This window comes from Neoarthrinium moseri (genome assembly GCF_022829205.1).
Source record: "Neoarthrinium moseri strain CBS 164.80 chromosome Unknown scaffold63_Wmoseri_CBS_16480, whole genome shotgun sequence".
In the NCBI taxonomy this organism is placed as follows: domain Eukaryota; kingdom Fungi; phylum Ascomycota; class Sordariomycetes; order Amphisphaeriales; family Apiosporaceae; genus Neoarthrinium; species Neoarthrinium moseri.
Window position 1 is genome coordinate 157413 of NW_026055177.1, and position 20627 is coordinate 178039.

Below are 20627 nucleotides of genomic sequence, written 5' to 3' on the forward strand. Positions count from 1 at the left end.
AACAACCACCATCCGTTCCTGGTCCAAGTCATGTAGACCCTCTATTTGATCTTCTTCTGCTTGAGCTTGATCGTCTCGTCGTTGACAAAGATGCCCTTGCCCTTGTACGGCTCCGGCCGTCTCCAATGGCGGATGCGGGCGGCGAGGCTCTTGACCTCCTCGAGGTTGATGCCCTCGAGCAGGATGCGGGTGGGCTGGGGGGTGCTGGCCGTAATGCCGGCGGGGACGGGCTCCTCGACGGGGTGGGTGAAGCCGAGCTTGAGGCAGACGAACTTCTGGCCGGGGAACTGGGCCTTCTTGGGGCGCTCCTCGACCGTGGCGCGGTAGCCGACGCCGACCAGGCGCAGGATGGCCGTGTGGCCCTCGGACACGCCCAGGATGTACTGCTGCAGGTACGCCCACGTCGTGCCCCACATGGCCATCTGCTGCCGCTCCTCGCGGTCCTCGATCGACAGCACCGCCTTGCGCGCCTCGCCGTCCTGCGCGATCTGCAGGTACGGCGGCACGTTGAGCTGCAGCTGGCCCAGCGGGCCCGTCACCGTCACGGTGCGCCTCGGGATCCGCAGGTACGTGGTTGGGTCCTTGACGACGAACGGCTCGCCGACCGTCAGCTCGACGCCCGGCGGGATCGAGATGGGCGTGCGGCCCAGCTTGGAGGGCTTGGACGAGGTGTGGGAGAACGGCCGCCACGGTGTCGAGGGTGCTGCTGGCGACGACGGTGAAGGCACATTGTGGAAGGCGGGTACCAGGAAGCCTGGTAGGGTGACGGAGGACGGTGCGGCGTGCAGAGCCGAGGCCAAGGCCCTACTCCTGGTGGGCGCCAGCATCGTGAGTGAACTGGCGCAAGGGAACCTTTGGGGGTGGTTCAATTGCTTGGTTGGCGGCGCTCGGTGATGGTGTTGAGCTGCGAGCTTCAACAGCCGGGTCGAAAATTGATGGGCCAGGTGTCATGTGATTTGGCGATGTCGGCTCCACAAAAAGGGGATCGCCCGACACGGCAGCCACGTTCCCTCCCCTGTCGTGGCTCGCTCTGATCGTGCTGCAGACGTACAATCGCTTCTACGGTGTTCCGGGCGTCAATTGGCAAGTAAAGAAGAGATTTCTTGCTTCTTGAAAGGAAATTCTCTTCAATGGCGTATGTTCTCATAACATCAGATGCTGCCGTCGTTGGTGGCCGCTGACAGGAAACCCAAGAGACGGGGGATCCGTCAAGCCGCGCCTTCACAATGGGCCATGGGCCATGGGCCACGTTCAACTGAATCTATGCTCGCCGGCAACTTCCCGGAAAAGTACGAATGGACTTTAGTCTGGATGTCTACATACATAGGTTGGTATTCATCTACGTAGTTATCAAAGTGGAAGGGTTGCTTATCGAATAGCCGGGGCTGTGAGTGACTGCCTGCAATGCAGAACAATCTGTCCTACAAGCTTGCCACGACAATACAGACCAGATTAATCCACTTGAGCCGAGTTGGCTGATTCATCGAGGTACGAATACGATCCTTGCAATCAGCTCTCCAGGCTCTCACTTCACGCAGGTGGAAGAGTGAGGCGTGACCTGAATTTCCACCGCAAAATGCTTGCCTTCGGACTGGGAACTATTCACTTGATATCTTGAAGCTTTTGACCTTCACCCTTCCTTTTCTTTCCTATTCACCCCAGAACCCAGTCTTCTCACCTTCTCTCGACGCTCACTTTGGGTCTTGGTCTTCGGGTACGATCAAGGTCATCGACAGACCTTCCATGGCCATGGGTTTCTGGGCCAGGGCTACTATGCTGCTGCTCTTAGCCAGCTGCCATGTTGTCGCAGGATTTGGCTGGAGGAGAGAGTCGAATATTAACCCAAGCCGGAGAGTCGGCCTCAATCTTCAGCCAGACTTGAGCGCGTCATCACTTCTCCATACCCAGAATCAGCGGGCCACGACGTACGAGATTGCGCTCCATGAACTACAACAGCTCGAGTCGGAGCCTCTCTGCCATCGCACTGCAGCAAGGCTACTCGTAAACAATTGCCAGCTCCTCGAAGGCAAGGACGAAGCGACCGTGCTCACAGACAGCGGCAGGCAGATCCGAGATTTCGTCGACGCCTACGCCGCTAGCCTGGCGATTTGTGATCTTGAACGTGGTAGCTTTGCCATTCCCAGAGAATGCACGAAATTCCGAGAGTCAGCCCTTAACCAGCTCGGTCCTCCTGAAACTGCTCAGCTTCATGTGAGCTCCAAGGAAATTGACAGTTGCCTCTCGGGATTAGGCGCTTCCGACTCGGCTTGGAACACATGGATCAGCTATCGTCACAAGGCACTCCGATTTTGCGAAGCTGCGAGGGCGGACAACGAAAAAGGTGATACATCTTAGCATGCCTCCGTCCAATGAACCTCGGTTAACTATTTGTTTGCAGCGGAGCACATCCGCCTTTTCCAGCGGCTCACCAAAGTCATGAGCAAAATGACTGATGGCGTGGAGCAGGCGACCGATAAACGAATGGAAGATCTTGATGCCAAGGCCCAACATGTCAGCCAAGGTCTTGACAATTTGTCACCTCGGATCGACCATATCGCGGCTAGCATTGCCGGTATTGATAGCCTTATCTCAGGAGACCTGGAGACCGCTCTGAAGGTACTGAGTGATGACTATTGATATTATGTACTCGGCTGACAGCGAGGTAGCAATCAACGGATACTGTCAATCAGGGACTTCACAGTGCTGCAAATCTGCAGAGAGCTCTAGAAATCATGATGCAGACAATTTTGAGCACGAATGCCGAAGCTGCTTCTGCCCACGAAAAGTCGGTAGAGCTCGTTACGCGGAAAGCTGAAACGGAGATAGCCACAGTTATGTCTGCGATGGCTGCCGCTGTTTTCTCGGCCACCACGCTACAAAACCAGATCGAGCAGTCGCGTCTACAGGCTGCAGAACTTGAATATCGACAGGCAAATGTGGAAGAGGTTCGATCACTCGTTTCATGTTGCGCACAATTCACTGACATATCCTCAGGGGATGATGCGACTGGCCGATATTACCGAGAACCTTTCAAGCAAATACAACGACCATACACAGCTCCTGCACCAAGCACAGAATATGACAGATGAAATTCTGGACGCACTTCAAGACACGGCAGCTGCGGCTGCAATCGTAGGCGATGCATTCTCGAAGCAGCCACCCATATCTTCGTGGTGGCCCTACATCTGGTGTCCCGCTGCGTCTCTCGTCATGGGTTCATACGGGCTTCCTCCTTCGGCTGGGAGAAACCTAGGTCTAGTCGCACTCGGTAAGGAATGAGTATATTCTTGTCATTGTCCCGCTGCTAATATCGATACCACCACAGGCGAATTCGTGGGCTTCATGGTATCCTCAGCACAATCGCTTACCTTCGACCTTCCATTATTCTCGCAGGTGGCAGTCTCTGGCGTATTGGCCAATCTTGTAACAGCCGCATCACCAACCGCAGTCACAAATTCCAAGAACGCCACGATAACCAACTTTCCCTAGAGTTTCTCATTTCTATGATTATCATCGTATTAGCTTCCGGTTGGTCATTGGGTCCTGGCCATGGGTCTCTGTCATGGGTCTCTATATATTTTTCGGGGTTGTTTGCCCAAATCTGCAGATTCCAGAGGTAAAACGAGCCAGGGAAATACGGGGATGGATTTGGGAAAAGATGCCACGGCAGCTAGCTAAAATTCACAATACCATGTAGCCAGCTGACAACAAATTCCACTAACTATCATCATCCAGCCAAGTTCCACGCTGCTGCTTACCACGGGTGAATGCTGTGAGTTAAATAAGTTTCTTCGTTTCCGAATTCCGCCTGGGATCCAACAACCAATTCTACTGAGATGATTGGCAGTCGAAATAGGCAGGTACAAGGAGCATCAACAAAGCTCATCAGCAATACTGTAACAGCGGTGAGTACCATTCAGGAAAGCTATCTGCTAACACGGCGAGTAACAATTAATAGAACAGGGCATTTCAAAAGTGCATGATTGATCGTGAACGGTGTTGTATTGTTGAGATTACTTCCGTTACAGCAAGCATCTCCTGATCGTGGATTGGATGCGTTCTGCGCAGATCAATTCCCATGCCCTGACTGTCTCCCGCGCTTGACTATGCTACATATAAAATTCATAATGCTCCGCAAATGTGCAGAGAACTGCCGTAACTCATGATATCAAAATTCTTCCCTCGCAAACGGACGTCATCAGAACTTGTTCTGGTTTGCGTTCTGCATCAACATGGTGGAGTCCGGCTTGTACTTCTTCGACAGCAGACGGATGTCGTACTCGACCTCCAGAATGGCGCCCTTGGGGTCGTTCTGAATGGGCTTGAAGTCCAGGAGCAGGTCGTCCTTGACTGCGGAGACGGTGTCGGTCTCCAGGTACTGGTCGTCGCGGGAGTACAGCTGGGCGGTGACGCCAATGTAGTCGTCGTGGGTAACCATGCAGTGGATGTGGCCGGGGCGGTAAGGGTGGCGGCCCATGATCTTCAGCAGGTCGGCCGAGGGGCCGGAGGTGTCGATGGCGTACTCAGTGGGCTTCAGGCAGTAGAACCAGAACTTGCCGTCCTGGTCGGTGCGGAACTTGCCGCGCAGGTTGTGGCGGGTCTGGTTCTCCGGGTCAAAGACGTCGTACTTGCCGTTGGTGCTGGCCTGCCACATGTCGAAGACGGCGTTCGGGATGCCCTTGTTGGTGTCTGCGTCTCTGATCACACCGTGGAAGTAGGTGAACTGGCCGTCCTTGGGCATGTTGAGGACGACGCTGTCGCCGAGCTCTCTGAAGGGCGTCTCCGGCGACCAGAAAGGTCCCAGAATGGTGGAAGATGTGGGGGAAAGATCATGCTCAGTGACAATCTTGTGGTTGATCTCATCAACGAGGCTGGGTGAATGTTAGTTTTCGGTCAAACTCGGATAGGCATGCAGTTGCAAGGTGAACTCACGATTCGACACCCAGGATGTCGCACACTCTCCACGCCTCATTTCGGTTCTTCTTGTAGGCCTGGCCGATGGCGTTGATGTAGTTGACGCCGATGATCCACTCCTCTTGGGTGAGCTCGACTTCTCGGCAGAAGTCGTGCAGATGGCTGATCAGAGAGGTGAGAACCTCTCTGTGTCTGGGCTTGGTCTCCGGGCTCATGAGGCCGATGACATGTTCCGTGAAGTTAGGGTCGAACTTGCTGGTGTTGGCCTTGGCACCATTGGCGCCGTTTGTGCCGTTCGTAGCCATTATGAAATGCTTTCTTGATGATAGAGGGAGAAAGGGAGGGGGCACTTTGGTTCTTGCGACTTTCCCGTATTTGCAGACCCGAACGAAGAGAGATATTGTCATCCAGATGTGAACCACGCACGTCGTAGGCAAGACGAGAGGAGGTCGTTCACTTTAAGTATGAATCGCTAGATACAGGAGGAGCTAGGGACAACCCAGAACACGTGAGCCGAAGAAACCAAAACCATTCCCCCGTCGCAATAGACTTCGGTATTCGCAAAGGGGGGCTCGTGATTGGGCTCGCCATCTGGGGCACTTGGGGAAACATAAAGCCGCTGTCGTCTAGAAGCCCTGGGAGAAACGTAGAGCCGTAACTAGGCCGTTTGGGGAATTGATTGGCCTGACGCACAAGCCGGATTACTAGCCGACCCCCAATCTACAGCATAGGCTAGGTAGGTTTCAGCTAGCCCGAGAGGACCTTGGCGTCGGCTACCCCAGAGCTGCCAGAGCTATTGGAAAAACATAGAGCCGTGCGGAGTATGCGGAGTCCTGCGACGCTGCAATGCGGGCTGTGTGAACGGAGTAGACCAATTGCAGAGCTGCTATTATGTTCTGTGCCGTTTTGTATCAGGTTCTATTGATGGGGCGTGGGTGAAGGGTGAGGAGCTCGGCGTTGAGGACCCTACAAGTTGCCAGACAGATAGCACATAGGCAAAACTCAATAGATCAATCGGCCTGTCTCACATCCATCGTGACGTGAACCAATCAGATGGCCTGCCTTCCTTATTCGATGCTGTAGCTACCCGGATTATACTGCTTTCCACCGGAATGTCGATATGATAGGTCATCCAGATCTAGATCTGCAAGCATCCGAACCTAGCGGGGTTAGGGCCTTGCGCTTGGGTGCTCTGCAGCAATGGGAAGCTCACATTTATACCCACAGCATCCTTTTCAGTCACCTCTCCTTTGAAGTCAATGAGCACAGAGCTCCCACAAGCAGGGCAGAATCTGTGTGTAGCTTTATGCCGGTTGAACTCATACGAGCCCATTTTCTCTTCGCCACGGATGAAAGTTACGTCGTGTCGCTCCGGGTACACCAACAGATACCCGTTACGATGACAGATGGAGCAGTTGCAGGATATCACGGTGTGTCCTGGGAACGGCGGAGAGAGCTTGACCTGGAACTTGACTTGCCCGCAATGGCAGTTGCCGTTGTATGTCTCCCATGTGCCGTTGGCTTGGGAGAGAACCTCCCTTGGAAAGGGTTTGTATTCAGGCTTCATGTTTGACGGTTTATTTAATAGGATACAACAAGATGCGGTATTCCGAGTTAATGGCTAGGAATTTGGTGAACTAAATACATTCCATGGCACGCGTGGACTCAGTTTGCAACTCAACCGGGCTCTCCACACACGTCAGCAGCGAAGCCTGGTTAGCGTTGAAGCGATGCACGCCATTAGCACTTGGGGAACGGAGCCAATTAGGGTGAGGTATCTGATGAGGCTAACATCTCTTCTAAGAACCTATAAGCTGGTTCCAGGGAATATTTGTGCACCCCTTGTCATCCCATGGCCAAAAACTTGGCGTTATCTAACGTGGGGATACACACATCAGACTTTCGTTCCAGACACCTCCTTTTCTGAGGAGTGACTATGAGTCTCCAGGCTGATCTCGCGGCCGACCGCATCATGCGTCGCATCCCAACGCTCCACCTCCGCATTGGGTACCTGCACAATATTATGGCTCTGCGCTCCGTTTTCGTAAGTAACGACGGTCTGGCGGAGCTGGTACTTGCGGAGCTTGGGCAGAACATAAATCCAGACTGTATAGTAGGTTCCACAAGCGAGGAGGAACCCAATACCAGTGACCACATAAGTCGCATACCAGAAGCTAACATCTCCAGCAAACGGACCGCCGTCAGGAGGGTACCAGGGCATGATCAACAAATAGACGTGAACCATGATCGCGAAGATGACGGACACATCCCACGCCCGATACGACGGTCTGGGCAGACCAAGTCGCTTGCGCCTGAATCGAATGATGTAAATGCCAGACGCCATAGCTACGTTGAATACCGCGTTGGGATAAGTCTTGAGATTCGCAACTAGAGTAATAATGAGCCTGTGAATTTCTACGACTAGAGCAGTCAACTTACCGAAATTGAAAGCGTCGCCTGCGGGTATCGCCAAGAGCACAACCACGGTGAATCCCCACTGCACGAGATATGGGCCTAACGGTGTGCCAAAGGGTCTGGTGGAAGCCCAGAACCTCGGCCACAGCAAGACTCCTTGCCTTCACCGTCCACGTCAGCAACGCCACTTTACGGTAGGTTATCACCGGTAACTTACCGTCCGCATTCCCGTATCATGCGGGATACTCCAATCAGAACAGTAATGAGGTTACCGAACGCACTAAGGGCAATCAAGAAGTTGAGGCCCCTCGTGGCATTGGATGATCCAAACACTTTCTGGAAGAACAGACTTGCCGATACTTGCGCAGCTGCTTTCAGCTCGGCCTTGGGTACTAGAGGAAGCATTAGCTTGATTCTTCGCCATCAGTGTCACGAAGACTTGCCAGCAGCAAAGTAAGCAATATTCGTGAACAGGTATAGAGCCGTAACGACGGAGAGCGAGATATAAGCGCTATTTCTGATCGTCTTGACCGGTTTCTGGGCATCGCGTTAGTTGACATGTTCAAAACAACTTGCAAGTATACCAACCTTGACCTCGTTGACGACATTGAACGCGTTCTCATAGCCAGCATAAGCAAAGATGATCTTGACCAATGAGTTTGTGAGACCATATGGCGTAGCCTTGCCCTCAAAAGCGTTTTCGAAGTTTGCATGCGGATTCGCCACCGAGGTCCGTCCCGAGAGAACCACCCAGCCAGTTATCGAGATGAAGACCAGGGTTAGGACCTTGACTATACCGATGGCAATGGTAAATCGAAAGGAGAATTTCGTATGTAGCGCAACAACTAATGAGAACCCAGTTAATGAAGCACTTTGGGCATGGCATAGCCACTTACGTAAGGTTGCGACGGTATAGGCTGCTATGGCCACTCCTTTCTGTTCCCACGCTGCAGGAGAGCGACCACTGATGCGGAAAAGGTATTGCGCGAGGACTACCTTTCACTCAGTATTTGAACCCACACATCACCTACGTTAAGGTGCATACCTGTTGCATTGGCACTGCCGAAAGAGAGTACTACGGACTGGAAAGCGAATGCCGTGGCAAACAGATACCGAGGTCGAGGGTAAGCCTGTTCCAGATAGACGACCTCAGAACCAGACCGGTTGGGGAAGTATGCCAGGTACTCCATATACACAGACAGACTGGAGGCAGAGGTGAAAAATCCGAGCGCCCACCAGATCATGGCTACACCGACGGAGCCGGTCCCGGTCAAGATGGTCGAGGCTAGAGTAGTCCGACAGTCAGTAAAGAGTACTTGTAGAATGGTAGCCAATGGATCTTACGGGTGGAAAACACCCCGGTGCCGATCATTTTTCCAACATTCAGAAATATCAAAAAGAGGCTGTTCGCATGGTAGCCCATTGGACTTGTAGACTCAACGGGTGCCCCCGAAGCTTCTTGGTAGGTGATACCGGAGTCGTTACCCCCTTTCTCGGCAACGAACTGGAGGCTTCCATCCGAGACCACATCTGCGTCGCCATCTTGGCCATCTTGGTGCGCTTCGCCCGGCGCGGCTTCCCGCTGGCTGAACGGACGCCTGAAAAAAGACATTCCGGGGTTCCAGTGCTTTGTCAAGAAATGGACAGACTGCTCCTCGAGTGAGGGCACGAGTGCACAGCAAGGCTTTTGTGTCACTGGAGCTGATGGACACTCTCTTCTTATCAATCTTGGTATGCATGACTGCAGTATCTGGATTCTCCACTCAGAACGCATCAAATTCGACCTGACCAGGTTCAGATCTATGATGCCTTATCTGCCATGGATGGTGTTAGAAGATCCTGGTTCACGCCAAGACATGCTCAGAAGGATGGGTGCGAATGCATACAACTCTGGGCGGACGTTGCACCAGCTGCATATGCGGGACTAGCGCCTTGGTTGCATGTGGGATACGAAAGACGTGCTATTGCACGACGCTCGGCGGCTCAAAGATCTCCAATGACAGTGTCGATGCGCGTTTCGGTGACACCGTAACTGCTCTATATAGGACTTGGCTGCACACAAGCCACCGATTGCGACTACACGCCACTCGAACTCTCATTCTCATTCTCATTCTGCTTATATTACGTATCAATTATGCTCTTATATTACGAGCAAATTATCCTCTGAGCCCTAAATCAGGCCAATATTTGTCCAAGCAGAACTACAGTTACTTTAGTGAGCGCGATTCTCAACACTTGCAACCTGAGCTATCCGAAATACATGGCGACTCTCCGTTAGGCTCAGACATATCCACTGAAAGGTTTGATTTGACATGGATACGCCACTATACGTATATCCTACTTACAACTGCAATCCCATTTTTGTATTACTTCTATTTACTTGTAGGATTCAAGTCTTGACATCTTATGGCCACCCAACCCTTCACTGCTGCTCCGAAAAAGATACATGTATTGATCGAGTAAGCTTATACCCCTTGGACTTGGTGGTGGTGGTTGTAGAAGGCCAGCTTTCATTGAAAACTCTTGTGCCCATGTTGAGAGGATGTTGTCGACCAAAGACCGCCGTGGTTCCGACTGCCAATGGCGAATAACAGAGCCAAAGCGATGCACGGAGGTACATAATACAGAATAGAGGACAGCACCGTTGTCCAAGTAGGCTGGCTTACGTTGCGAGGAATCGCCCAAAGTATATCAGAAGCTATGCCCCAAGTGGTACAGATGAGGAACATGATTGATGCAATCAGGAGCAAAATTGCATTCTAAAATGTTCTGAGTCAGTAAGGGCTGCCATGGATAGCATACATTGGAAAGGTAGTGGTCGGCAAGCACTTACCTGCCAGTGCTGTCCTATCTTTCGAGCCCGTAGGAGAACGGCAACCGAGAATCCAGTCGCAGCCAAAGCAGAGACCCATAGAAGAAAGTCGAAGGCAATTGACACTTCCTGGAATTGCGGTATTTCATTGCCACCGACTGACGAGAAGTTGCTTCGGTCGCCTCGAAGTTGCTCGTAGTAATCGGTCGTGTTAGATTCATATGTCCCAAGAACCACCAGGTCGAATATCATTGCCACAGACACAAACCCGTACGTGACCCACTGAACGATGCCACGAAGCTTGTGACAATCTTGCCAAGAATATAGAATACCAAGACCGACGCCGGCAATGGTAGCAAAGATGAAAATCCAGCCTATCCGCACGAAGAAAAATGCCCAGTCCGTGAGACGACGTCCTGTTTCAGCCGAACGATCGCCGCGTTGCGAGGCATTCAAGACACTGAGGTACTTAAGGATGTACAACAACCGGTAGATCCATATGAGAAGGGTACCCCTACAAGACTTTATCAGTTCTGTAATGGATCTCCAGATATATTACGAGGATACTGACACAAATGTTGAGAAGAGAGCAAACTTCAAACACATGAATCCGCGCCTAGGTGCTTTTTGGGTTTCCCGTATTTTGAAGAAACTCGTAATTAAAAGCGCCAGCACTGTAAGCATCACAATTCCCACGAGGACTTCCCACACAATGTCATATTTCAAAAAGTCAATCAGAAAAGTGGTCGATCTAGCCATGGTTGAGCAATTCGTTACTGAACTTCCTGTGGACGAAAGAGGGCGAAGAGATGAAATGACCGCCGGCTGTCAGGCGGCGAAAGCGCTGGTTCTTAATCATAATTACATGCGCTGGAGATTGCGTAGCAATTCGAGACGCTGCATGCGGCCTCTTCCTGGAGTAGAAACAACGCACAAAAGGCTGGGCACGGTTCTAAACCAATTATAAGGCATCCAAATTACTAGGGGTAGCAGGGAGAGACCAATCAGTAGATCGGTGTGGCTTCCCTCAAGGCTGCGCCGCAACTCAAATCAACCAACGGTGGATTCTGATACGTGCTATCTGGACTCAGTGGATACCAACAAAGTCATCAAAAACTGACTAGTTAACCCCATCTCGTCTCATTGCGCTCAATCAAGGTGAACAGAACATTACCGATGAAGCAGGTCATCAGATGAGTATAATTCAGATGCAACACTGCCCCAGGATTCAAAGGACTATATCTACATCTACATAATCGAAGGGTTCTCATGCAATTTATAAAACACTTGTGATGCATTTACTTTAAGAGTTCTTCAAATTGCCGAAAGCCCCATCTATTGACGATACTTCTTCATCGCGTTCTACATGGGTTCTGGCAGAACGCCTATTCTTGATCGGTATTGTGTTGGCCTCACGATATAGTTATAATTATATAAGTCAACACCACAGTCAGATTTGAGTCCATGGATCAGGACTGCCCAGGGCAAATAGTGATGAAGTACAGGACGAGGCGGTCTGTAGAATATAACCAGAACCCAGCCACTGTTACTCCACCGGCGATGGCCAAGGTAAGTGTTCGGCACCACACTTACATTTTGACAAAATCAATGGTGGTGACGTTGTTGACATAGTGAATTTTTTAAAGTAATGACGCCGCCTATGCTAAATGTTGGATATCATGCGAAGGACCCCTCTAATACAGCTCTTTTCCCCATGTCGAAATCTAACAACCCAAGAATACGATAAAGAGAGTAGTTTTGCCCATAACAGAAAGGTATCATAGCTCCTTACCAACTAAACAATCCCTTGGTGATTAGTTGTCCTTTTCCCATCTCCCCTTTTCGGGCCACAAAGTCTTGAATACTGTCTTCATGACATCTTGAACCCGCCCGACTTGTTCCGCACTTTCCGTCATTACATCGTCGTTAAGGCACCACTGTCCGTAGGTCTTGCCTTGGCGAATCGTCCGGTCAAGCAGCTCCATCTGTGCTTGCTCTGCGTCTTTGACCATAACGAACTTCATAGCATCGGTATCTACAACTGTGTGTTGATACTTCTTCAACGCCTTGATTATTACCTGGCGATCATGTTGCTTCGTTGACTTCGGCGGTAGCAGAGGCTCCAGGCCGCGAGGCGTCGAGGCTAGCAAGAACTTGATTAGGCAATCGCCGCACTCGGGATGCTGCGACGAGAGGCGGGAGAAGACATTGGATGCAGAGAAATCCGGGTTCGGTGATGTGGCATCAGAAACAGGCGAGCCGAAAGAATCGGCAAAACACTTATCGACATTGAAGTCATGGCACTTGCTGTTTCTGATTGTCTCGGGACCGTCCAATGATGTCCACAAAATGTTCATATTGACTTTGGGAGGTTGCAGACCAGCCTTCTGGAGGATCTCGGGCACCTTGTAGAACATCCTCTCTCGGTTCGCAGCCTGAGTCGCCGGTTTCGAAGAATCCTTGGTCGAGAGCTGGCGCCACCCTGGCTCGAGTGTTTCGAGAATGTTTTGGCGCTCTTTCCAGTCGAGGTATCCATCTGAGTTGGCATCGGAGCGTGACATGATGAAAGACCACAGCAGGGCCTCTCGGAAGCGCTCAATGGTGTAGTGGAAACTTGCGTACCAGGGATAAATCTGGAAGTGTGATTCTCCACGGAAACGCTCGCAGGTCCCTTTATTCGAAGGTTGCGGGAAAGAGCTCATGGTCTCTTTCATAACAGCGCGTGAAACCGAGTGGCCGAAGTGAGCTTGAACCTTTCGAGCTCGCTGCCCGAATCTGTGGTTCAGCAGATATGAGGTGTAATATGCGAAGGGTTTCTCGCCAAATGTGGGTTGACTGCCCAGCTTCTTGACGTTATAGCTGTCCGGCTTGAAACCCATCACTGAGCCAAACAGAGGAGAATAAAAGTCCGAGGGCGCATGTGGCATCCCTAAGAACATGTCGTCCGACATTGCCACCAATCGATCGGTGGTCGATGGAGTCATATGAATCTGCGACTCGATGGACAACGAGTTGAAAGTCGGTAGACACTGTTTGCCAGCCTCTTCGAAAAATGACTCGTGGGGGAGGATCTGGACAAAGTTGTTCGTTGGGGTATCGTTCTTCAACCATGTCGGTCGTTGCGGGTACATGTCTGTACCGTCGGGGTGATATTTTGAGTTGCTGCTCACTGAATTGACCAGAATCTGGATTTTGTTGATGAATCCCTTGGCGTAGGTGTCCAGACTGCGCATTGAGTATTTCAGTTCGTCCCAGTCGCGATAGCGATTGATGCTGTGCTGAGCAATCCAGTTGCCAGCGGCATCATTCAAGGGCGACTGCACCTCAAAGCTATGCCGGATCGACTTGAAAGCATCCTCAGTACCATTGACCCAGTTATAGACAAAGTCAATCTTCGGTTCTGGCAACGGCCCTTCACGTCCAGCATCAAAGTTGGCCGACGAAAACCACTCATCTTCCCAGCCGTCCAGCTTGATGTCTTGCACAGCTTCCTCGAATGATATCCTTATCACATCTGGTATCGGGCGCAGCAAGCTTTTACCTCCTTTGCTGTCGCCACCGTCCTGATCTCGGTTCTCCTGGTCACCATCAGGAGATGGCACAACAGCACCACCGCCAACCCATTGTGGAGCCGAACCTTCGCTTATACGCAGTCTGGTATAACTCTGATATGTGCTGCTCCCCAAGTCGACGGTCTCCCATCTGGTTACAAACACCAGCCATAACACCAACAAGATACAGAGAACTCCCAAGGCCTTCCGCATGGGCCTCGAGGTAAGAGTCCCATGCTCTATAGGCGACATCGGAGGTTTGATCTCGAGGCGCTGTAAACGCCGGGGCGACATCATTGTAGTGTCGCGTGATCAAGGTAACGGTTGCCGGTAGTGGTTTCACCTGCCTAGCATGCCTGTCCAACAACGCAAGGCTATATTCCACTCAGGCGCTGTTTGTGCTTCAACAACGAGGCAAAAGGGCCAAGGCTGTAGTCCGTATTAATGGCACCAGGGCACAAGATACTGGCTTATCCAGGTGCCTGAAGGAATGAAGAGAGGGCACGCGAGCAACGTGGAAGGAGCGACGAAAAAGACAGATAAAGTTGAAAATGAGATCCGCTGCTCGGGCGCCAGGTCGGCAGTATCCGTGGGATCGCACCAGGAACGTTACCCTGCGGGAAAGCAGATGAAAAGAAAGGATGAAAGATACTTCGTGGGAGGCCCAGACCGCGCGACGTGGGACGAGAAATCGAAGATTTACGATATCGATCTAGCACGCGGCAGCAGAGGGGCCGACCCTTGCGGCAGATAGAGAGCGACATGAGTGATGTCGATGTAGATAATGCCTAGTTTGGTAGCACGCGATCAGCTTCTCAGGAGGGACTGGTACCAAGGCTGGACCCCAGCACCAAGAATGATTTTGGAAGATCGCAGCCCACTTAGGTAGTCATAGCCAAGGGTTTGTATGAGCCGCGTGTTTCCTGTACCGAAAAGTGGGAGTTAGGCTGTGGCCGATAACTTATAAGCGCCTTGGCGGTCTTGGCACAAGGGGTCAACGATTCTGCTTGGCCCACATCATCTGAAGAATTGGCCGACGATAACTGGGTACGGCGGCCATGATGCCGGCATTGAATGGGCTCAGTCTGCCTGTTGCATGGGCATGTTCCGCAAGGGGAGGTTCTGAACTGTTCCCTGACCAGTGTTTGGCCATAGGCAAGGTGGCGTTGAGATCCTGCCATCTAAGCTGCTAGGGTATATTCAAGGGTATGCAGTATCTGTTACTGATAGGCGATAACAATCCCTCACAGGTTTTCTGGGCCTTGCGGCCCCTGAGGATCATTCCCAGATTTCAGCTGGAACCCATGACACATCATGGAGAAGTCGGTAGTTCCCTCGCGCTACCAGCCTATAGTACAAGAAGAGGTGGACCTCTCCTCCATCCTGGTGGTGCTGTCAACCTTGAGCTTGATGCCAAGAACAGACTAAAAATCGTTGCGGCTATCAACTATGCTTAATTGAAATAGAGATCTACAACAGTCACATTCACACATTCGACTTTTCCGTCTCCTTATCTTCCACAATTTCCCACGTAAGTACCGTACGGAAAATGCCGTGCGACTTCCGGCGAATGACGAGCCGAACCAGTTAACAAAGTCTATCGTCACACAGCGCGGGTCCCTTGGGTTTTCATCTCAGCAAAATTACTGATCATGTAAACAATTTTGCAAAGCAAGCCCGCTACATCATATAGTTACATGTCGCAGGGATCGTGTGAAGCTTGATTTCTACGTGGGGTATTCTCCATCCCAGGGGTTTGTTCTCCTATTGCCTGACTGCCTGCCGCCTATTCCATTCAGATTTGCATCTCAAGATCGCTTTGCCATCTTCCCCCCTCCTCCCTTCGCGTACCTGCCGGCCAGAGAACTGTGGAAAGACTGGGCCGCTGATCGAGATCAGATTCACGCTATGTATTCCAATAGCTTCTCGAAGCGGGAGGACGAGGAGTCCCTCCTGCCTCTCTCGCCTCTCTCGCCGTTACAACAGCAGCCAAGCTCGGCCCGGCGCGTGTGCTCTGTGCCACCTCTCCGAGAGATGCTCATCCACACGTTGGCCTTCATGCGACCCAGCTTTCTGAGCAAACGGGCGCCGCTTGAGGTATCTGAAAAGCCGTCGGCGCCCAAGAAGAAGCTATCGACAGAATATCTTGATGGCGTGCGAGGTGTCGCATCACTCATTGTATTCATTCTTCACTGGAGTCACATTCCGTACCCGTCGGTCAACTCAGGATGGGGCTACAAGAACAACACGTCATTATGGTTGTTCCCATTTATTCGGCTCATCTATTCAGGAGCGGCGATGGTCTCGGTCTTTTTTGTTGTGTCCGGCTTCGTCTTGTCCCACCGGTTCGTGCAACGCATGCACCGCCAGGAACACAGTGAGCTGTTTGCGTCACTGACGTCCATCACATGGCGTCGCGCTATTCGCCTCTTCCTCCCGGCCTTCGCTTCGAGCCTGATGGCCTTCGTCTGTGCTTGTCTTGGCATTATAACTGTGCCAAGGAAGGTCAATGGTCAACCTTTCGAGCATAGCTTCCAAGCCTATCTCGACTACTTGGACGCAGAGTCCAACCCATGGGACTGGACTGCCGAGTTTTTCGGGTTCTATAACCCGCAGCTATGGTCGATCGCTGTCGAATTCCGTGGATCGATGGTCATTTTCCTGCTCATCTTGGCCTTGGCGCGAAGCCGGACTGCCATTCGCTTGGCAGTTGAAGGTTTCCTTGTCGTTCATTCATTCGGCCACAAGCGCTGGGATGTCGCTCTTTTCGTTGCCGGCATGATCATCGCCGAGCTGCAGGTCTTGCTGAAGAAGCCAGAACGGGCGTCCCGGCTGAAGCTAGTCAACGCTCTGCTTGTTATAACACTCATTTTTGGTGTGTTCCTCTCCGGCTATCCTCGGGAGCATAACACACAGACTCCTGGATACATGTGGACAAAGTACACTTGGCCTTTCACTGCCTACCGTCGTCGATTCTGGCTTGCGATCAGCGCGATTTTGATCGTAGGGCCAATGGCGTTCCTGCCCTCAGTGCAGGCAATCTTTCTCACGCGACCAGCTCGGTATCTTGGGCGAATCAGCTTTGCTCTTTACCTTGTGCATGGCCTTGGTAACAGGACCATTGGCAAATGGCTATTGAATGCCTGCTGGGACCACATTGGCAAAGAAGGCTTTTGGCCTTACACTATCAGCTTCATTGTCTCTACGACTTTGTATTTTCCTATTATTATATGGTCGTCAGATATATTTTGGAGGGGTGTTGATGTTCCCTCTACGGAGTTTGCTCGTTGGTTCGAGAAGAAATGCTCTGTTCCTGAGGTTGCCAAGTTATGACCGTAACACAATGCATTCAAGTATGTACAATATTATCAAGACCTGAGAGTCCGTGTAAATAGATAGAAGAAACAAGCATCAATGCTCCAATTTTCCCGTATACTTTCAATCGGAGTTGAAGTTGTTTTATTGCGAGTATATAGTTGCTACTGACATCTGGCGGCTTCCTCCCACTTTCCTTACCAGTACAGATGCTTCGGTCCAACTGACTCAAGATGTGGTAGGCAACTTGTAACACTTGTCCTTTGGAATCGTTTCGCCTTGATCCCACTATATAGAGAGTAATAGTCAGGACGAGTGACTTGGGTGGTTGACAAGATTTATTTGCGGAGTCGGTTTTTCAACTTACGTGTTCATGCACACATCCATCGACCCAGCGCCAACGGTCTGTGGTCGAGTATTTCGCGTACGACATGTTGGTGCTGGCATCGAAGCACCAAGAGGTGTTCTGTTCAGTCCCGATCTTGTTACCGCTGCAGAAAATTGACCAGATGGCGTTTGGTCCGTCCGCATATCCCGGGTGATGTTGCTACATGTAGCGTGAGTTTCATTATTCATAATCCAGCTATCCGGTGGGCTTTCGGTATCGCAAATGAGTGGGTGGACAGTGCTATTATGCAAAAAGATGCGGGACGAACTCCGATTTGCATAAGACTTACCTTGTAAGTAGAGTCTATGAGCGAAAACATGGTTCTGGGATCCCCATCGACGACGAATGCGCGATAGAACTTGTATGCTCTAGCTGCCGTCTCCTCGACAGTTACCGTAGAGTTGGGCTGGCAGAGGGCCGGTGGTGCTTTCAAGCTGCATAGATTTTCTCTCTTGTAGAGCGCTTGGTCATGTACGGCCGATAGGTCATCGCCGGTCGGAGCGCCTAGGCTGATGCCGGGCGCCAAGACGCCAACGGAAAGCAATAGTGACAAACGCATTTTCAACAGCAGTAAAAGGAAAAGCGGTTGTGTATAGTGTGAGAATTTCACGTTCAATCTCACAGATCATTCATTCTTTATATAGGTTTCTGCATTTAGAGATCCTCCGCGGACTCCGCACGCCAAGGTACGTGAGCGATCGAAAATACTACAATCAATGCGAGTAGCCTAAATTAAACCTAGATATATTAATACGGCCCCTCAATTATAAGTCTAAAAGGTTAAAAATACCCGGTCAAGTGGCCCATACTAACGGCATTTTTGCATTCCAATTGACTTTTACTCGTATTAGAATCGAGTTATGTTCCACGCGCATGAACATCTGACTTGTCTAATGCGCAAGTTTGCACAGCTAGGTTGATTGAAACTTTGAACTGAAATTTGCTCTTGAAGAGTATGATGGATAATGGCCGGAGATGGATTGCATCTTTCCTCTATTTCATATGGCATTGACATAGTAAATAGTAAATCGTTTGAAGTCGCAGTAATAGTTGCCCTCTTCCGACAGTCCAATTGTGAAGACAACCACAAATGGACGACAGAATGCATAGCACCGGCTGCGCTCCTGGGGCAGTGCTCAATGCAGCTCGCTGGCTCGCATGAACTTTTGGTTTTGCCCGCAGAACTTCCTAAAGTGAGCTAAATAGAGTTTACTGGACAAAGCCACGACATTGACAGGGCTGATGAGTCCCTGCAGGGCAACATTTTAGCACTAGCGTGTTTGAAGATACGAGCAGCATCGCAGTAAGAAATCTAGCTCCTTCTACAGATGAACCAAAATGCTGTACACAGTAATTGAACCAATGATAAGAAAGCCACTGTGCCAGTTGCTAGTTTTCGTGCTCTCTTGTAGCGTGCGTTTCCCAACCAACTTCACATTGCAATGCTCTTTTCAAATTGTCTCTAGAAAATGAACCCATGTCTCGGACGAATCTTTGGAGCCTTTACTCACGAAAGAGTATAATTTCGAGCCTAGCAAGCTAGGTCCAAGTGCTGCTTTATCAGTCTTTATTATTGCGGCCCTTTCAGCTTTTTGGCACCATAGCGTCATTGGAACACTATACGGCAGCTTTAATACTGTGTATTTTTTTGCAGATTCAGGTCAATTCCTATCTGTCGTCTTTCCTCTCTGCCATCTGTCCTCCTCTTGGTGAGAGGGTAGTATGGCGGAGCGTAACTTTTATGTTTCCATGAGCATGGAACTAGAAGTGCAATCTCCCCGATTTCCATGAAGTGATATTCCCGTTTCCACCCACCAAATACTCAACAGAACGATGAAAGTTCAGTGAATGTTGGCAGACAGGCCTGCCAAGGCATCCAGTATCCACGCACATGGATCTTCACATTATTTGTGGTGTTGTCGAATACAGCACAAACTTTTCGGCTCTGAATATATTTGAACTTGGAGATGCCAAGGTGGCCTTGGCCGGTCGAGATCGGCAAGCACTCAGTATTCATGGTACAAACGTTGTGGGGGTTGGGTTGGGGTTGAGGATGACAATACAATCCCAAGGCGCTTACAGACAGACAAGGCTATCTATACCTTGTGACGATAAAGGGCTTTCTTTGAACAACGCTCAGCTCTGATTGGGTCCGATCCAGAGTAAACTCTTCTGCGCTGGTGCCTGTGCCATGATATAGTTAGTAGTATGAGACCCAGCGCATTTAATGCGGCAGACTCAATTCGTTTTCTTTTCGCGATTTGTCTGTACTTTAAAGTAGGGCATATCCAGAGAGTAAGAGTAGTGCCCCGGGCCGGCGGCTTCAATACGGGTTCGGATTTAGGTTGGTGCTGCCCCTTATAAGGATAGTTACAAGGGCACGGGTGAATGCTTAAACCATTCTGCTGGTGCATTGGCGACACAGAAGCAGGGTACATCACTGAGGCAGCAATCTAGAAGCCACAAAAATGCATCTCACAACATGATGTAAAATTCTCATGATAGGATCACAACACTTAAAGCCAACATCGAGATTGCGAAAACAGCAAAATAAATTGGAGGAGCGGGGAATTGAACCCCGGGCCTTTTCCATACAAGAGATTGCATGCGAAGGAAACGTCATACCCCTAGACCACACCCCCTGTTGTTGTAGTGCAGTTGGCTTATCATAGTTTAGGTTGGTAAACCACTGGACCTTAGGTGATCTTCGTAGCCCGGCCCCACTGAGACACAGACACATGTAAGTGGGGGAGTTCGGTTTGTCACGCCAGTGTGCACAGCCGCTGGATTGTGGGTGCTGAAAGAACAGTTAGATTTTTTGATTGGACCGCAGCTCTGTAGAGCGGACACCAACAGCCTATTTGTGACAAGCCACGGGGCAACGACAACTGCGAAACTTCGAACACACAAAGTAAGCAGTTCACAATACACAGCGTTTGCAGCGTCAAAGTTTGATTAACTTTTGGGCTCAGAACTTGCTACCACATTGGCTGGGTTTGTGCGGCTCCGCTGGTAACATTGTGGTAACATACCCATGAGATGGGTTACACGCGGCAATATCTCACCAACAGCACTGATGAAATCGACAATACAGTTCTACCAAATGCAGAATACGACATGGGTAGACCAGATGGGACTTTACTCAATATCTTCGACAATGTAATAGCCGTGCATTCCATGAAAAGAGTCAAAATTCTTTGTGTCTGATTGGCTGGGGACAAAGCACAATTAC

At 50.7% G+C, this 20627-nt stretch overlaps 8 protein-coding genes across 8 annotated transcripts; 2 read left to right on the plus strand and 6 right to left on the minus strand.

Moving 5' to 3' along the window:
* Window positions 1-41: 41 nt before the first annotated feature.
* On the minus strand, window positions 42-827 carry JN550_011134 (uncharacterized protein; the record flags this gene model as incomplete). Its single annotated transcript, XM_049309466.1, has 1 exon — window positions 42-827. One exon carries the CDS (start codon window positions 825-827, stop codon window positions 42-44), a length of 786 nt encoding a protein of 261 aa, XP_049166934.1.
* Window positions 828-1743: 916 nt separating this feature from the next.
* JN550_011135 (uncharacterized protein) lies at window positions 1744-3489 on the plus strand (the record flags this gene model as incomplete). Its single annotated transcript, XM_049309467.1, has 5 exons — window positions 1744-2341; window positions 2399-2616; window positions 2667-2945; window positions 2995-3268; window positions 3326-3489. 5 exons carry the CDS (start codon window positions 1744-1746, stop codon window positions 3487-3489), a joined length of 1533 nt encoding a protein of 510 aa, XP_049166935.1.
* Window positions 3490-4198: 709 nt separating this feature from the next.
* On the minus strand, window positions 4199-5219 carry JN550_011136 (uncharacterized protein; the record flags this gene model as incomplete). The annotated part of the gene is made up of 2 exons (XM_049309468.1): window positions 4199-4871; window positions 4933-5219. The coding sequence occupies 2 exons, from the start codon at window positions 5217-5219 to the stop codon at window positions 4199-4201; spliced, it is 960 nt and encodes a 319-aa protein (XP_049166936.1).
* Window positions 5220-6808: 1589 nt separating this feature from the next.
* Window positions 6809-8941, minus strand: JN550_011137 (uncharacterized protein; the record flags this gene model as incomplete). The annotated part of the gene is made up of 7 exons (XM_049309469.1): window positions 6809-7302; window positions 7354-7490; window positions 7547-7721; window positions 7914-8174; window positions 8226-8321; window positions 8375-8614; window positions 8674-8941. 7 exons carry the CDS (start codon window positions 8939-8941, stop codon window positions 6809-6811), a joined length of 1671 nt encoding a protein of 556 aa, XP_049166937.1.
* An 898-nt stretch (window positions 8942-9839) lies between these two features.
* Window positions 9840-10900, minus strand: JN550_011138 (uncharacterized protein; the record flags this gene model as incomplete). The annotated part of the gene is made up of 3 exons (XM_049309470.1): window positions 9840-10088; window positions 10163-10655; window positions 10713-10900. The coding sequence occupies 3 exons, from the start codon at window positions 10898-10900 to the stop codon at window positions 9840-9842; spliced, it is 930 nt and encodes a 309-aa protein (XP_049166938.1).
* Window positions 10901-11955: 1055 nt separating this feature from the next.
* Window positions 11956-13989, minus strand: JN550_011139 (uncharacterized protein; the record flags this gene model as incomplete). Its single annotated transcript, XM_049309471.1, has 1 exon — window positions 11956-13989. One exon carries the CDS (start codon window positions 13987-13989, stop codon window positions 11956-11958), a length of 2034 nt encoding a protein of 677 aa, XP_049166939.1.
* Window positions 13990-15600: 1611 nt separating this feature from the next.
* Window positions 15601-17025, plus strand: JN550_011140 (uncharacterized protein; the record flags this gene model as incomplete). The annotated part of the gene is made up of 1 exon (XM_049309472.1): window positions 15601-17025. The coding sequence occupies one exon, from the start codon at window positions 15601-15603 to the stop codon at window positions 17023-17025; it is 1425 nt and encodes a 474-aa protein (XP_049166940.1).
* A 210-nt stretch (window positions 17026-17235) lies between these two features.
* JN550_011141 (uncharacterized protein) lies at window positions 17236-17954 on the minus strand (the record flags this gene model as incomplete). Its single annotated transcript, XM_049309473.1, has 3 exons — window positions 17236-17295; window positions 17375-17554; window positions 17685-17954. The coding sequence occupies 3 exons, from the start codon at window positions 17952-17954 to the stop codon at window positions 17236-17238; spliced, it is 510 nt and encodes a 169-aa protein (XP_049166941.1).
* Window positions 17955-20627: the final 2673 nt, after the last annotated feature.